Source organism: Ahaetulla prasina, chromosome 8 (assembly GCF_028640845.1).
Source record: "Ahaetulla prasina isolate Xishuangbanna chromosome 8, ASM2864084v1, whole genome shotgun sequence".
NCBI classification, from domain to species: Eukaryota; Metazoa; Chordata; class Lepidosauria; order Squamata; family Colubridae; genus Ahaetulla; species Ahaetulla prasina.
Window position 1 is genome coordinate 32,897,035 of NC_080546.1, and position 16,439 is coordinate 32,913,473.

Genomic DNA, 16,439 nt, shown 5'->3' on the forward strand with positions numbered 1-16,439 from the left:
CCTCGGGGGGATGGAGAGCAATCCTCGACCTGAAGGCTCTGAACCGCCACATAGTCTACAGGCGGTTCAAGATGCAGTCACTCCAGTCCATCTTGGAGAGCATCAGGGAGGGGGACTTCCTCACGTCAGTAGACCTGACGGAGGCATACTTACACGTCCCTATCCTTCCGGCTCACAGACGATTCCTCCGCTTCTGCCACGGGGGTCTCCATTACCAATATTGTGCCCTTCCATTCGGGCTCTCCTCGGCCCCCAGGGTCTTCTCAAAGCTAATGGCCGCTCTCACAGCGCATCTCCGGGCTATTCCAATCAGAATCCAGGCTTATCTGGACGATCTCCTTATTCAATCTCGATCAGAGACCCTGGCGGCAGCGGATTTGTCCACAACCATTCAGGTTCTAGAAGCCCACGGCTTCTCGATCAACAAGGCCAAAAGTCACTTACATCCTACGAATCGAATCCAACACTTAGGGGCCATCATAGACACGATAGAGGGCCGGGTCTATCTGTCACAGGAGCGTCTCACCAATTTACAGAATCTAGTCAGGGGGGTAACCAAGAGACGCCTTATTCCTTTAAAGACCCTTTCCCAACTCTTGGGGAAACTGGTCTCCTGCATCGGCATTGTACCTTGGGCTCGTCTCCACTGCAGGACACTGCAGTGGTTTCTACTCCCTATCAAAAGGCACACACAGCTCGTCACCAATACTTGTCCAACTTCCACAACAAGTCAGACACTCTCTTTATGGTGGATCTCCCAGCCCTGTCAAAGGGCAGAGAGTTCAGGAACCCCAACGCCTAATCTTGACAACAGATGCCAGTCTTCATGGCTGGGGCGCCCATCTGGGATCAAACATGGCTCAGGGTCAGTGGTCCCCAAGGGACCTGACCCACAACATAAACTGGTTAGAACTCAGGGCCATTCATCTGGCCTTACTATCGTTCCAGGACATTGTTCTCAATCAAGACATTCTAGTATTAACGGACAATGTGGCGCAAAGGCTCATGTGAACCGCCTGGGGAACCCATTCTCAGCCTCTCTTGCAAGAGGCAGTGCAACTGGGTCTCTGGGCGGAGGCTCACCTGAGGTCCATACGGGCCTCTCATATATCAGGGTGGCAAACACACAGGCCGACTGGCTCAGCCGAGTCTCAGTCGACCAGGGGAGTGGCGACTGAATCGGATATGTTCCTCGAGATCACACTCCGCTGGGAACCCGCTGGTAGACCTCTTTGCCACTCGAGACAATCGTCAACTGGATCGGTTCTTCTCAAGGTACCCAGTCCAGGGGCGGAGGGCATAGACGCCTGCGCAGCCCTTGGCCCCGGCCTCCTTTATGCCTTCCCTCCCATTCCGACAATACCCAAGGTTATCAGGAAGATGCTGAGGGAACAGGCGGAACTCATCTTGCTGGCTCCACACTGGCCTCGGCGCCCGTGGTTTGCGGACCTGGTGGCTCTCTCAGTGGCTCCCCCGTGGAAACTTCCTCAGACCAAGATCTCGCTCAGCCAAGGGCAGCTGACTCATCCGGACCCTCAGTGGTTCAAGCTGACCGCCTGGCGCTTGAGCGGAGCCTCCTGAGGAAGAGACATGTACCTGCCAACGTCGCCAACACCATCCAGGCGTCTCGTCGTAGTTCCACCATTCGCATCTACGGCTCGACGTGGCGCACCTTCTACACCTGGTGTTCAAGCAAGAACATAGACCCTACCAACGCTTCTACGATCACTATCCTGATCTTCCTTCAACACGGATTGGAACAAGGTTTGGCAGCGAACACGCTTCGACGACAGGTAGCTGCTCTCTCTTCTATTTTAACTTGCGGTGCTAAACGCTCCCTAGCCCACCGGCCCCTCATCCGTCAATTTCTGAGGGGAGCAACCAACCTTTGTCCTCCGGTAGTCCACAGGTATCCATCTTGGGACCTCACGAAGGTTCTAACATCCTCACCAAGGGCCCTTCGAACCTTTATGGAGTGTGGCCTGCAATATTTGACATATAAGGTGGCCTTTCTAGTAGCCATTACTTCAGCTCGCAGAATTTCTGAACTTGCTGCCCTTTCCACCAGGGCGGATCTCTGCGTTTTTCACTCAGATAGGGTGGTCCTCCGGCTAGATCCTACCTTCCTGCCTAAAGTTAACTCACTGTTCCATAGATCACAAGAGCTCATTCTTCCCGACTTTTCTCCAGATCCGTACACCGCTGGAAAGGTCCTGGCATACCCTAGATGTCCGGAGAGCCTCCGTATTTATATCAAGCGTACCGCCTCTCTCAGGAGGACGGAGGCTCTCTTGTGTCCTTTCAACCAACCACCATCGGCCTTAAGGTATCTTCCTCTACCATCGGTAGATGGCTTAAGGCATGCATTGCCAGAGCATATCAGATTCAGGGAATTCCTGTTCCAAGTCGCATCACTGCGCATTCTACTAGAAGCGCGGCTACTTCAGCTGCGTGGGCCACTCAGGCTCCGTTAGAGGAAATCTGCAAAGCAGCCACATGGTCTTCTCCGAATCCATTCATACGCCATTACAAGATCGATTCCTATGCATCTGCTGATGCAGCGTCGGCCCGCAGGGTCCTCCAAAGGGTCCTAGAAGGGGGTTCTAACCCGGACCGGGCGGATCCCTCCCGATAGGACTTGCTTTGGTATGTCCCATGCCTGGCTGCTGGTCCCGCCCTGCTGGAGAATGGACATTGGTCCTACCTGAATGTCCTTTCTCTGTTGGCGGGACCAGCAGCCAGCCCCTCCCTGAACGCCCGGTTCCTGTCTTCTATAGAGGTCATTCGGGCTCTCATGGTCATATGCCGGGGGGGGGGAGGGCATAATAGCATATTCTTGCAGTTCCTGTTTTACAGCTCAGTGCGTCGGTCTGCCGCATCATCCTCGTCCGAAAGCTGGAAGGCACCAGGAGGAGGAGGTGCTTTTCAACTAGCAGACTCGATCCCATTGGATACAGACCGAGTCACTCCCATGCCTGGCTGCTGGTCCCGCCAACAGAGAAAGGACATTCAGGTAGGACCAATGTCCATTTTCTTTTATGTGCACTGAGAGCATATGCACCAAGACAAATTCCTTGTGTGTCCAATCACACTTGGCCAATAAAGAATTCTATTCTATTCTATTCTATTCTATTCTATTCTATTCTATTCTATTCTATTCTATTCTATTCTATTCTATGACTTCCGTCCATTTTTCTGTATTTTGGTGCATAGAAACAATTGCCAGTATACAAATACCAATATCCTGAAATAACTGATAAATTGGTAAACAACTGAATGTTTTCCTGCAGGCATGAGGCAATCCCTGTAGTTCTCCTTTCCATAATTGGTTTCAGTCAATCAATGAAGAAGGAAAATTTTTACAGTTTTTCTGCAATTCTGTTCATTTGCAATAATGACTTATAAGTAGTCCTCAGCTTACAATCACAGTCGAGCCCAAAATATCCATTACTAAGCAAGGAGTTGTTAAATGAAATTTGCCCTATTTTAATGATCTTCTTGCCACAGTTGTTAAGTGAATTACTGCAATTGTTAATTGTTTGTCAAAAGGTCACAAAAGGTGATCACATGAGCCTGGGACATGGCAACCGTCACAAATACATGCCAGTTGCCATGCACCTGAATTTTGATCATATGACCACGAGAATTCTGCAACAGTCTTATGTGTGAAAAAAAACCATAACTCACTTTTTATAGTGCTGTTGTAATTTTGAACGGTCATTAAAAATGGTTTCAAGTCGAGGACTACCATAAGCAATGTTTTTGAATAATTTTCTACTAGATGCTCTGTATTTTTTTATAATTTGTAATTATATTTTTGTTCTACTTTTCATTTTTTAAGCCAAGGTCCCTTGTCATCTATTAAAGCAGCAATCAAGAGAAGTAAGTAGATTTTTGGTCTGTTATATCTATCTGATGAATGCCGAAGAGATGAACAAATATTTATTAACATTTTCATTAAATAGACTGCAGGTGCTTTGATTTTTAGTGTTGTTTGTAAGTTTCTTCACCATTGTAGATATAGTGTGTTTCTTCCCTGCGCTTTCTGTTATAGATATTTCAAATTCCAGGATTGATTATCATCATTATACATGAACTGATTTTTGTTGTTTAGTTTAACAGATAATTTTTTTTTGAGCCCTTTTAAATGGAATTCATGATAATTTATAAGTTACATGCAACATAATTTGATAAAAATGAGTTAAATTATTCAGATCAGTTATTTTCTTTCCTGTATAAAAACCTGCTTAAAAATGTTGATAGGTAGAATATTTTAAATATATTTCTTTGCTTATATTTCATTCTCATTTTCTGGATTGCAGTGTTTGTTATTTATTCATTTTATGAAACAAGAAGATGCTTGAACTTGTATTTTACATTTACATTTATATTACATCTCCAGCAAGTTTGGAAGAAAGATGTCAGAAGTTCTATTTCTTATTATCTGACTTTAAGAGTATTTGATTTCTAGCCTGTAGTTAATCTGAACAAAGTTGGTTGAACGTGTCACTACCAAAAATTAAAATATGAAATTGGCCAAGATTTCTTTGAATTTGGATGGTGAGAAATTTATAGTTAATCCAAAACAAACTTTTTCAAAAATACTCTTTGTAAAGGAAGAAAAAAACAATTGTTGTAAAACTTGCTATGGCTTGTTATTGTAATGCTAAGTTAGGGTTTAATGCAGGGGTCTCCAACCTTGGCAACTTTAAGATTTGTGGACTTCAACTCCCAGAATTCCTCAGCCAGACCCCTGGTTTAATGTTAATTCTGAACCAAAATTAAAAGCAGGCTGATAGAAGTATTACATGATCCCACCTGATATGGAATCCAAAGGAAAAGAATCTGATTCTTGCTTCTTCTGTCTAATACAGGGGTCTCCAACCTTGGCAACTTCAAGACTTGTGGACTTCAACTCCCAGAGTTCCTCAGCTGGCTTTGCTGGCTAAGGAACTCGGGGAGTTGAAGTCCACAAGTTTTAAAGTTGCCAAGGTTGAAGACCCCTGGTCTAATAAATGTCAATATTCAATTTATTTTTTAGATGAGCTTGTAACCATGTCATTGTATTTAGTGGTTGTAAATTATACTGTGATATAGCATAGTGGGATATTATTAGCATTCATTTGATTTTAGAGTTATTTGAATAGCTGACAGATTTTTTTATTTCTGGTGTTTTTATGTCATTTCAGTCAGTACACATCTAAGCAGCTTACAATATTAACAGCTTATATTATCAGAAAATAAATCAATATAAGTTTATTTATAAAGCAACAGCTTATATAATAGCAACAGCAAATGAATAAATATAACTTTATTTATAATATCAACAGCTTGCAGCAAATGAATAAACATTAATTGATAACCATGACAATAACACAAATGCCATCTTATTATAATCAGTCAAGAATTGTATACTGTATTAATAGCCCCACAGTTGTTCACCACAGGCACAATTATCTCTTACCTCAGGGTTATGAAGATCCAGGCATAAATCATATATATTATGATGTGATGTTCTATTCCAGCAGCCCCCTCCCCCAATCTTTTGGATGCTAGGAACTGGTTCCATGGAGGGTGGTTTTTCAGCAGATGGGGGGGGGCTGGTTTCTCATGTTTCCTGATTGGGGACCCTTTTTCTATTCAACAGAGCCCCTGCAGAAAATGCTTGCTTCTGAGTGTCTTTCCATTATATTTCATATGAGTTGGACCTCCAAGCAGATGTTCTCTGCATGAATGCTTTGGTTGGATGGATTGGTTCCATCATCCAACAGATAACCGGTCTTCCAGCCATGAGGACTTTAAAAGTGATAAATAGCCACTTTAACTGCAACCAGAAACAGAATGGCATCCATTGGAGCTCCTACAATAATTGGTGCTATAGAAATTTACTTGTAATCCCTTTAACATGCGCGTAGCCAAAATTTGCATCTGTTGTAGTCTTGGGATGATCTTCAAGGGCAGTCCCCTGTAGAATGTATAATAGTATTCCAATAGTGAAATGTTGGTGTGAGCAACTGTTGCCTGTACTTCTGGCTCCAGATAGATTAGCACCTGGCAGGCTAGCTGCAGCTAGATAAATGCTACCACCGAGTACAGGTTTCACTGGCTATTCCAATAGCAGCTGAGAGTTCCGGAGGACCCACAAATTGTGCACTAGTTCTTTCTAGGGGAGCACAGCCACATATCTACCTCTGGCCACTTGAGAGATGTGGCTGATCTGTTGTCTGAAAACTGTAAGGCTTAGAACCTTAGCAAGATGGAATGGCTCAGAAGTCACGTACTTTCTGACAAGGCCAACTTTCATGCTATTATTTGCATTGTAATAACTGAAAAATATACTATTTGAAGTAGTATGACTATATTAATTCAGGCTTAATGTTAAATTATTTGTAATGTTCTAGATAATATAAATAGGTGGCGGACTAAATTGAGTCTGATAAACGAATACTGTTTCACTTCCTTTCATCCCTTCACCCTTAAGCTTTTTTGTCAAATTCTCACATTCTTTTACTTCAAACTAACATTGTTGCTTGTATGGAATTGTCATCTATATAAATACAATTTTACTAAAACACTTTTCATATTTCCTGTAACCATTTTTCCAATTTTCCACTCAAAGTAACTTTTCCCCAACTTTTGGAGGGAGGGGGTAGTATTAAATTAAAGAGAAGAACTAAAGTTTCTCAAGATCAGAGTTTTTTTCAGAAGATATTTTTAGGACAACTGTTCATGATATTAACAGTTCTAAAAATGTTTGTCTCTATTAATGAAATTTGTCTCTCTTTCATGTTTTCCCTTAATTGGGATAATATTTCAGCAAAAACAATTATATGCATTGGAAGGAACTTTTTTCAGATTGCACATAAGTTTGTTGTAATGTTGTCATCTTGATAGCCCAGTAATCTTCCCCATATGCTTTCCCTTTCTGTACATTTATCCTGTTTAGTCCCACTGAACACACTGATTATGTGAACATATGTACAGATGAACATTTTTGCACATACTGAAATTTGTTGTATTCCTCCCTATATACTTGTTTCTTTTTCTTTAGAATAGAAGGAATGTTTTCCTTTATTATTATTATTATTTATTATTATTCATTATATTTGTATACCGCCCATCTCCCGAAGGACTCAGGGCGGTTCACAGACAAAAAACAACAGAAAACATATAATAGATAAAAAACAGCTAAAGAATAGATAGTTAAATTCAATTGATGCTCTAACTTTTAAATACAAATTTAAAACCTCATTTAAACCCCTTTTTTTAAAAATCCCAATTTAAAACTACATTCAGGCTAGTCCTGTATAGTTATGTATAGTTTATCTACAAAGAAGCATTTTCTTGCTTGGTCACTTTCTCTCTATTTGTAAATATACACAATTATTTCCAACGAAAGCTTTAACAAGGCAACATTTCATGAGATTGTGTAAAACATTATTACCTCTTCCCAGAATGCAGTAGTTCATACTACTGCAGTAATATGTGACATACCGGTGAGTGCTCATGCAGCAATTTTACTTAAGGTTGTTATATATAAGTATGTACACATCACATGCACACAGGCATATTTTTTTAATTTATTATTTACTACATTATGCTGCCCATCTCCCATCTACAAGGCGACTCTGTGCCACTCTGGAATATTAATATGAATAGCTGGTAACTTTTACAAAAGGATGCACACAATTATTGTATGCATGTTTGCAATATTTTTGTTTGGAATGGTGAATAGGGAAGGTTGATGAGGCAGTGCCTGAGTTAGGAACATGTTTTGCTCCCAATTGTCTTTGACCTGCATTTTTGTTTTAAGTTGGACTGCCTATGGACTGCCTATTACTAAAACTGCCTATGGACTGCCTATTATGGACTGCCTATTACTAAAACTGACATATTGAGTTCCTTCCTTGAGCTGGTGGAGCACTGAAGTTGCGCAGTGCTTTCTGGAATTGTTGAAAAAAGGCTATATATTAAAAAGTGTGGCTTCAATGATACCTGAAATCATTGCACAGCTTCAGTGCTTTGTGGGTTCAAGGAAGACAATGCTGTCCACCATTTTTAGTAATAGGTGGCCCATTTGTATCTAGGGGTAGCCTTCTAAGTTGGACGTTCTTAACCTGGACATTGTTTGTATGCATGTAAAAGAAATGGTTTAGCATTTCTGGTTTAGGTTTCAGTGAGTATAGTTCCAGAGCCCTGGGGAAAAATAACATTATTATATGTCATCAAATTAGATAAGTTACACCAAGAGATTTTGAGTGACTTAATGTCCCTAAGGATATTAACAAGACTTGAAGCTGGATCTCCCCACACCCAGCATAACAATCTAATGCCCCAGAGATCCTTATTTCACTGCCAGAAAGCTTTTTAAACTCAAAAAATTATCTAAGGCAATTTCAGTTAAGACCATGTGACTAAAATGGAAAAGGAGATTTTGTTTACAAGCAGAAATTATTTATGCATGGATCTTGACTGACAATTTTCTGTCAGATTCCTTATGTGCAGATTTATATGGAGCCTTTATCTTTTAAAAGCTGTGATAGATTATGATAATAACAAGACAGAGATTGTGTTTCTCAAAGATAAATCTGTTTATCTGACTGTCCAAAGCCCCAGACAGTCACCACAACCCACCTGGCCTCTAGGCAACACACCTACAAGTACTCAAAGGCTAGTACTCAGTTTACTATATCACTCTTTCCCTATTTCACTACAGCTTTACTACAGCTACTACACAGCTTCTCTATGTAAGCCCTACTTCTGAGAACAGTAACTCTTCTATTTGCTTTAGGCTGCCTTGGGCTGTTTTAGTTTCCCAAACAAGCATAAACCATCTTCCCTCTGATTCCCATGCCAACACCACCATACTGGGCTGTGTCTCTACTCAGCTTTTATAGCCACACGTTGCTGGACTATAGGTGCTGGCTATTTTGTAGGCAGCCTGTCCTCTGACATTGAAGGAGAACATAAAAGGAGCATGTATTTTTCCCAGAAAAGGTCATTAATAAGGAAACATGAACATCTGTTTAAAAAATGATGTTTACTAAGACAGAGAAATCAAACAACGTTTTGCTATTGTAGAACATGGAAGTTTTGAGTAATTCTACTATCTTCAATTAATACACGAGTGTTTGAAGAGTCAGGAAAAAAAGTATCAACAACTTCAAAATAAGGAAGTTATTTAATTCCGTGTTTAAATAGATACAGTATAAAGCTGCTGTTTATTTTTTTCCTCCTTTTTAAAACCAGATTTGAATTTTAAAACTGGCATTTAAAACACTGCCAGAGTTCATTTTGTGGGGGAAATATACTATGATACCCTTATCTGACTAACAAAGACAGTCTAATGGATCTTTACTGTTCACCTGGTTTGTCCTTTTTTCTCTTTCTTCTTCTGTAACCCTTCTTTTTCTCCTTTAGCACTCATGAATAGTGCACCTCAAATATGCCCCGTAGAAGAGGTATGTCTTTTCTCACTTCCCCACCTGGTGCTTTGCTTCTGTAAATTTTAAATGGTGCAATTAGAATAATTTGCTGCTGCTTAATCAAACAAGATATTCCGCTAAATCATATTATCTGGAGAGTATTCCTTCTAATTTGCTATTGTTTTAATTATATATGATAAATGCAAATGATTTCATTCAAATAAAATTTCAGTTATTTTAATAAGCTTTATAATGAGAAAATCTATAATTGTCATTTTACATAATGAAATGTGCTCTAATATAACTACCTAACATAAGCATTAATTTTTTATTAATAGTAATATTGCCTGACTCTTACTGAGGTTATGCTTGGAATTATGGTATTACTGGAAATGCCCAGTCCACTTGTTGCTTGTCGTTTGAAAGCACAGACATGAAATGGGGGTCTCAGAAAAATAGAAAAAATTGATAGAGCCAATCACACAGGGGTGGGCCGCTGGGGGTTCGAAGAGGTTCGGGAGAATCTCTAGCTAAGATTCTGTGCGGTTTGGAGAACCCCCAAATCCCACTCCTGGCTAACCCAGCCCACTCCATCCTGCCCCTCCAGGAGTCCCCACACGGCCCATTTTGGATGCCAGTAAGTGCAGGGCACGCATGAAGGCTTGGGGATGGTGAAAAATGGGCCTATCGGAAGTTTGGGAAGGCCAGAAACAGGCCCGTTTCCAGCCTCCAGAGGGCCTCCGGAGCCTGGGGAGGCCATTTTTGGCCTCCTGGAGGCTCGAAAAAAGCCTCTGGAGCCCGGGGAGGGCAAAAGCACCTCACATACACGCCATGATGCAGGAGGCCAATTAGGCCACGCCCACCATGGCCACACCCACCCAGCAACTGGGCAGAGAACCCCTTGCTAAAATTTTTGAAGCCCACCCTGCAATCACATCTTCTTTTGGTTCACATAGTATGCTAAGTCAAATCTGATGAATATATATGATGATGGATGTAGTAAAACTCGATGAATATATATGATGATGAATGTAGTAAAACCTGATGAATATATATGATGGATCACTAAGTAATTTCTGATTTATAAACCAGCCATAACTCAATAATGCTAAGCTAAAGTTCATATGGTTTAATTGACTGTGTGGATATTTCTCATATCAGACTTTTTGCCTTTGTACTAAAATGGAACTCAAATCAAGTATATGTGAATGTTAAAGACTTTAATAAATCAACCATGTATAGTATACTTATAGTTTAATGTTGTGGGACTAATTTTCAATTCTCTAGATATTGTCTCATGAGCTATAAAGATTGTTTAATGAAATTTCCTTAATCTCATAAGGAGATGCTGATCAAATGCTGGACTCAAAAACACTTTAATCATGTGTTTTGAATTAAATAATTAATGAATGATATTTTTTTTTGATAGTCACCTATGAATAATAATAATTTCTGAAGAATTTTGGGAAACACACATTTAAATATTATGTTAACAGTGATAAAAAATTGTTTGCCTTTTTTTTTTAATTAGCTTCTCGGACAACTTATCACAGTGAACAGCAAAGAGAAAGAAGGTATAGTAATAATTAGTCCTTCATTTGTAATTATTCTACCGATAAAGTGTAAGCACTGACTTATAACATGTAAATGAAAATGTTGTTATAGAGTATATAAATGTTGCATTGGGAATCTTTTATTACACGTGTTTAAAAATGAGACATTAAATAGATTTAAATATGTTTTTTTGGAAATTGTATTTTAAAATCAATCCTCTCTCCTGTGGCATATTCATTGGACTGCATTAACTGAAAAAGAGATTTGGGATGGGAAGAACTCATACAAAGTTTCAAGTACTTTGGTTTTTTTATTTATTTAATTTCTACTCTTTCTGTCTGATTCTTCAACAATCAGGATGGCATCTAGTGATTAAAACATAATGTAAGCTAGACTAATAATACAGTTAAAATGATATTAAAAGTTTATAATACATTAACAGTTACAGCTTTGATAGAAGACAAGTGACTTATCATTTTCTAAAATATTAGGAAAAATAGCTGGGTGAAAGAGTTTGCTATGTGCACAGATGCTGTTATCACAAAGTGATAAATCAAATCTGTTGAGATTGGACATACAGGATATTATTGATTTTTGTGGACTCTAAATATTTTATATGTTGTGGAAATTCACGCCTTAGATGCCCAAAATTATATTGGCTGATTGTTTAGAGCAGGCATGGCCAACCTGCAGCTTATATTAGGCCTTATAATAAAACAAATAGAAAAATCAATGAAGTTTGTTATTCATATACATTAACTATATTACTTATTTTATACACGGCCCAAGATCATTTTTAAATGTGGTACAGCCAAACCAAAAGCTTGGACGACCATGGTTAAAGCAAATCTATGATATTTCAAAAATTAAATTCTTGCCAATTGTAAGAATGTTGGAAATTTTATTGGCCTCTTGGATATAGGCAACAAAAACATAAGGTGGTAAATGTACTACTGTATTGAAGAATGAGAAAAGGTGTTTCCCAGCAGCTGAATTAGAAAAGCCCAATCACTTTCCAAATACAGTATAATTATAAATTACTGAATTTGGTCCTTTTCTTTCCTCCCCCATCCAGACGCCCTGAAATCACAATAGTTGCAGCTGAGCCACTTGGACCATCCTCCTGGTTTCCAGGTGGAAACCGTGTCCCTCAACAAGGGCTACTGTTCCAGTCAACTCATAGCCAGACGCCTTGGAGAACTACTGAACTTGTTCCAGCAGAGGTGAGAAAGCACAGGGTTTCCTTCCTGGTTCAGGTTGATGTTTGTTTGAGCATTATAATGTAGTGAAATAACTGTAGTATCAGAATTCATGAACAATGAGTTCAGGAGAAGAAATGGCGAACTCAAGAGGCAAAAAGTAGAACCCGACACTCATGGCATAATAAAAAGCCAGCAGGTAGACTGGCTTTTGAAATTCCTCTCTGAACAAGAAGAGAACTTGGGATTGCCATAAATTCTTCAGACAATTGCTTCTTGGGAGGCAATTGTGAGACTGCAGTCTCTGGCAATTTGGAGGTCCGGGAGATAAGGGAATACAAATAGTTCTTCATAGTTCATTTAGTAACCATTCAACATTACAATAGCACTGAAAAAAGTGACCGTTTTTCACACTCATGACCATTGCAGCATCCCCCTGTTGGTCACATGATCAACACTCAGATGTTTGGTAATTGGTTCATATTTATGATGGTTGCAGTGTTCTGGGTTCATGTGATCACCTTTGGCAACCTTCTGACAAGCAAAGTCAATGCAAAAGCCCAATTCATTTAAAAGCTACTAATGTACTAATTTAACAGCTGCAGTCATTCACTTAACAACTGTGGCAAGAAAGGTAGCAAAATGGGGCAAAATTAAAAACACTTTAACAATATAATTTTGGACTCAATTATGGATGTAAGTCAAGGACTATCTGTAGTCCGTGGGAGCTCAACCAATCTCAGTATATTGTGCACTGACAATAAAGATTTAATAATATAATAGTCATTGTGCTCTAATCCCAGTTGATGCCTTCAAAAGACATACTTCCTTTATTAACCAGTATTGGAAATTGCTTGTTAGCTGCTTTTCAATATTAGGAACCTTTTCATTGACAAGTTTTATAGTGAGTGTCAACCCCCATGGGTAAACCAAACAGAAAACATGACTAGATGAACTAAATCTACTTGATTGCAAGGTTACATTAATAGAGTCTGAAAGTACAAACTTTGCATCCTTCACTTTTAACTGCTTGCTCCATTAGGGTGGGTCCTTCCTCAGTTTCCTCAGAGCATAAAGTGACTTGGGCTATTATTTGATTGTTTCCTAAGCAACATCTCTTCTCCCCTTTCTTCAAGGTCACCCATGTATTCCACTACATTGAGTTTCCATCAATCCTTAGCAAAATACATTTTAAATACAAGTTTACAGCCTTAATTTTTTTTCTGGAATAAACAGCAAAAGAGTGAAACTTTTATGGAAAAAGTAAAACTTTGATTTTTAGAAAGTTACAAACAGATTAAGGGTCCAGGTAACTTTGAAATAAGATTTTAGAATTAATTATAGGAGTCTGCCTCATGGGAAAATGCTTTGGTTTTATTTTTGTTTAAAAATTATACGATAGGATTTTGAGGCTTGGATATTAGAGGGAACCAAAAAGAACAAATATTACCATTAAAGGAGAAGAATTCTTAATTTTGACTTACTAATATAGGATGGAGCAAAATATTTTAACCTTCAACATATTAAAGGATACTTTTTGAACAATGGATCCAGAAGTTAATTTTAAGAGTGTCTGCTTCTAGGATAGACAGACAGAGAGAGAGAGAGAGAGAGAGAGAGAGAGAGAGAGAGAGAGAGAGAGAGAGAGAGAGAGAGAGAGAGAGAGAGAGAGAGAGAGAGAGAGATAAGATATATAGATATATAGATACAGATATAGATATATAGATATAGATATATATATAGATATATATATAGATATATATAGATATAGATATATGTATATAGATATATAGATATAGATATATATAGATATAGATATATATAGATATAGATATATGTAGATCTTTGGTTGTTCAAATTTTCTCCCGTGTAAAATTGGAAGTGTCTTGGCGACATTTCGACGAAGTCTCATTCGTCATCTTCAGGCTCCAGCTTCGTGCTTCTGGGAGCAATGTGCGATCACAGCTGTTTCTTCCTTTTAACTGCTAGTGGTGGTTTGAACTGATTGGGTGGGAGCTTGGCTGTGCTCTGATTGGATGGGGGTTTTTTTGTGCTCTGATTGGATGGGGGTGTGTCCTGTTTGGGTGGGGGCTTGGTTGTGCTCAGTTTAGTCTGTGTTGCAGGGGGATTTGAGCTGGTGAGCTGCATTGCTGTTGTTTGGCTTCGTGGTCGTGCTACATCTTCATAGTGGGTTTCAGTCTGCTGCATGTATGGATTGGAGGGGTTTGAAATGGCTAATGTTGCAGCTGCGGTCTGGCTTCTGGTCCTCGGTCGTGCTTCATGATCAGTGTGGGTTTGGGTCTGCTTTCTGGGTGGATGTGCGGTGGTGACATCCTGTGTGAACCTCGTGAGTGTGGGTGACATCGGACAAACCAACAGAAGAATAAGTGCATGCATTGAAGAACACAAGAACTCAGTCAAAAAAGAGGAACCAACTTCTTCCCTGGTCCAACACCTTAAAGTCACAGGACATGATATTGACTTTAAAAAGACCAGAACTATCGCCAAAACTGAACACTTTAACAACAGAATAATCAGAGAAGCCATTGAGATAGAAAAACGCCCACACAGCATGAACAAACGAGATGATACCTCCCGCCTACCAGCCATTTGGAAACCCGCCCTTATTGACAAACGAGTCCCTAACACGAGGAATGACACCAGACCCACACTCACGAGGTCCAACTTATTGAGGCATCAGCTGATACACACACATACACACCACACACACACACATACACAAACCAAGAGAGGGACCTGGATAATTTTCCTATATTATATTTACAAAAGATGTTTGTTAAGGCATTGCAGAATTTTGGGAGGAAAAAAAACAAAAAACAAATGAAAAGAAACACAGTTTTAGAGCAGGGATGTCAAACTGGCGGCATGCAGGCTGGCTGCGTCATGCGCAGGCCATGCCCACCCTGGCTCTGCAAAGGAAAAAAATCATGATATGTCACTATATGTCATGTGACATAATAGAGTTTGACACCCGTGTTTTAAAGCATTATTTGAAGGGACTAAAGATCAAGATTCTTAAAAGTAGAAGGAATATAAAGTTGGTTTATGTAATCATGGTTAGAACAGATGTTGTTATCTCTAATACCTCTTCATGTACATTAGCTGATCAGGACTGAAATGATGAGATTTTAAGGATTTGTTTTTAGATAATAGATGGGATATGGGAAGAAAAAATATGTTATATTTTAAAAGAATGTAACAAGTTAACTAAAATTGTTTATGCTTGTAATGAAGGGGGACATCATTTATTTCTTTTCTTTTTGTTTGTCATATTTTTTTTTCCTTTTCTATTGTTTTGTATTTCCTTTTCCTTTTTTGGACCTTTTTTCCTTTTTTTTCCTTTTTTGTTTTTAGTTTGTATTAGTTTTTTTTATCGCAGTTGGAATTTTAGTAAAATTACTATTAAAAAGCATTTATGACATGGACTAGGATTTTGTACATTTATAAATGCTGAATTTTTAACATGAATAGTGTGTACATTTGGTATTTTTATTTTTCAGCCGCCTTCATATGAGCAGGTAATCAAAGAGATCAATCAAGTGCCAATCATCTCAGCCAGCAATAATAATGCTGCCTGTGCTGGTAATTCTAGATGTACTACTACATCTTCAACACAGACTGACTTTCCAGAAGAGATAATCAGCAATTTGCCAGCAATAAATGTGAAAAATAATCTGTCCATTATCTCTGAATGCAAAAATACTCCAGGTATATTGCTGTTAATTTTAATTTTTGATGTTGTTTAAAAGGATAGTTTTGGATAGAATTTTTTTTTTATTTTGATAGATGTATTGTGCAAAATATATGTTGAATTGGTTTCAGCTATTATTTGTGTGGATTGACACAAAAGTCTTATAACTGAAACAAGATGGCATTGGTATATTTAATAACATGTAATGTATGCCACCAGGACACACTCATACAATTATATTTTCAGAAATGAAATAGTATTGGACTTTTATTTAGATACTCAAACTTAGATGTTGATACAGATATTGAGTATTGGGTAATTGAAAAGTACCGGGTAATTGAAAATCTAGCAGACTATGTCAAAAATACTTTTCAGAAGTTTTAAATTTATAAAAAATAAACTGTAAAATATGAACTCAGGGAAAAGATATTTCTTGCCCATAATATCCAAACTTGAAGTTCCAAACCTCTTCCAAATTAAAAATAATTTTCCAGTCACTTAAAGAAATTGTGAGATACAAGACCCAAATATTTTAATCCTCAAAAAGAC

General features: G+C 38.8%; 1 protein-coding gene across 2 annotated transcripts in view; it reads left to right on the plus strand.

Annotated features, from left to right (window-relative positions):
* The window catches only part of SH3D19 (SH3 domain containing 19), an 85,950-nt gene that overhangs the window by 38,980 nt on the left and 30,531 nt on the right, over positions 1 to 16,439 (plus strand). For both annotated transcript variants that reach the window (XM_058191982.1, XM_058191983.1), the window contains exons 3-6: positions 3,842 to 3,882; positions 10,957 to 10,999; positions 12,055 to 12,202; positions 15,700 to 15,907. In XM_058191982.1, coding sequence (XP_058047965.1) covers positions 3,842 to 3,882; positions 10,957 to 10,999; positions 12,055 to 12,202; positions 15,700 to 15,907 — 440 coding nt within the window. The remainder of the gene's footprint in view (positions 1 to 3,841; positions 3,883 to 10,956; positions 11,000 to 12,054; positions 12,203 to 15,699; positions 15,908 to 16,439) is intronic.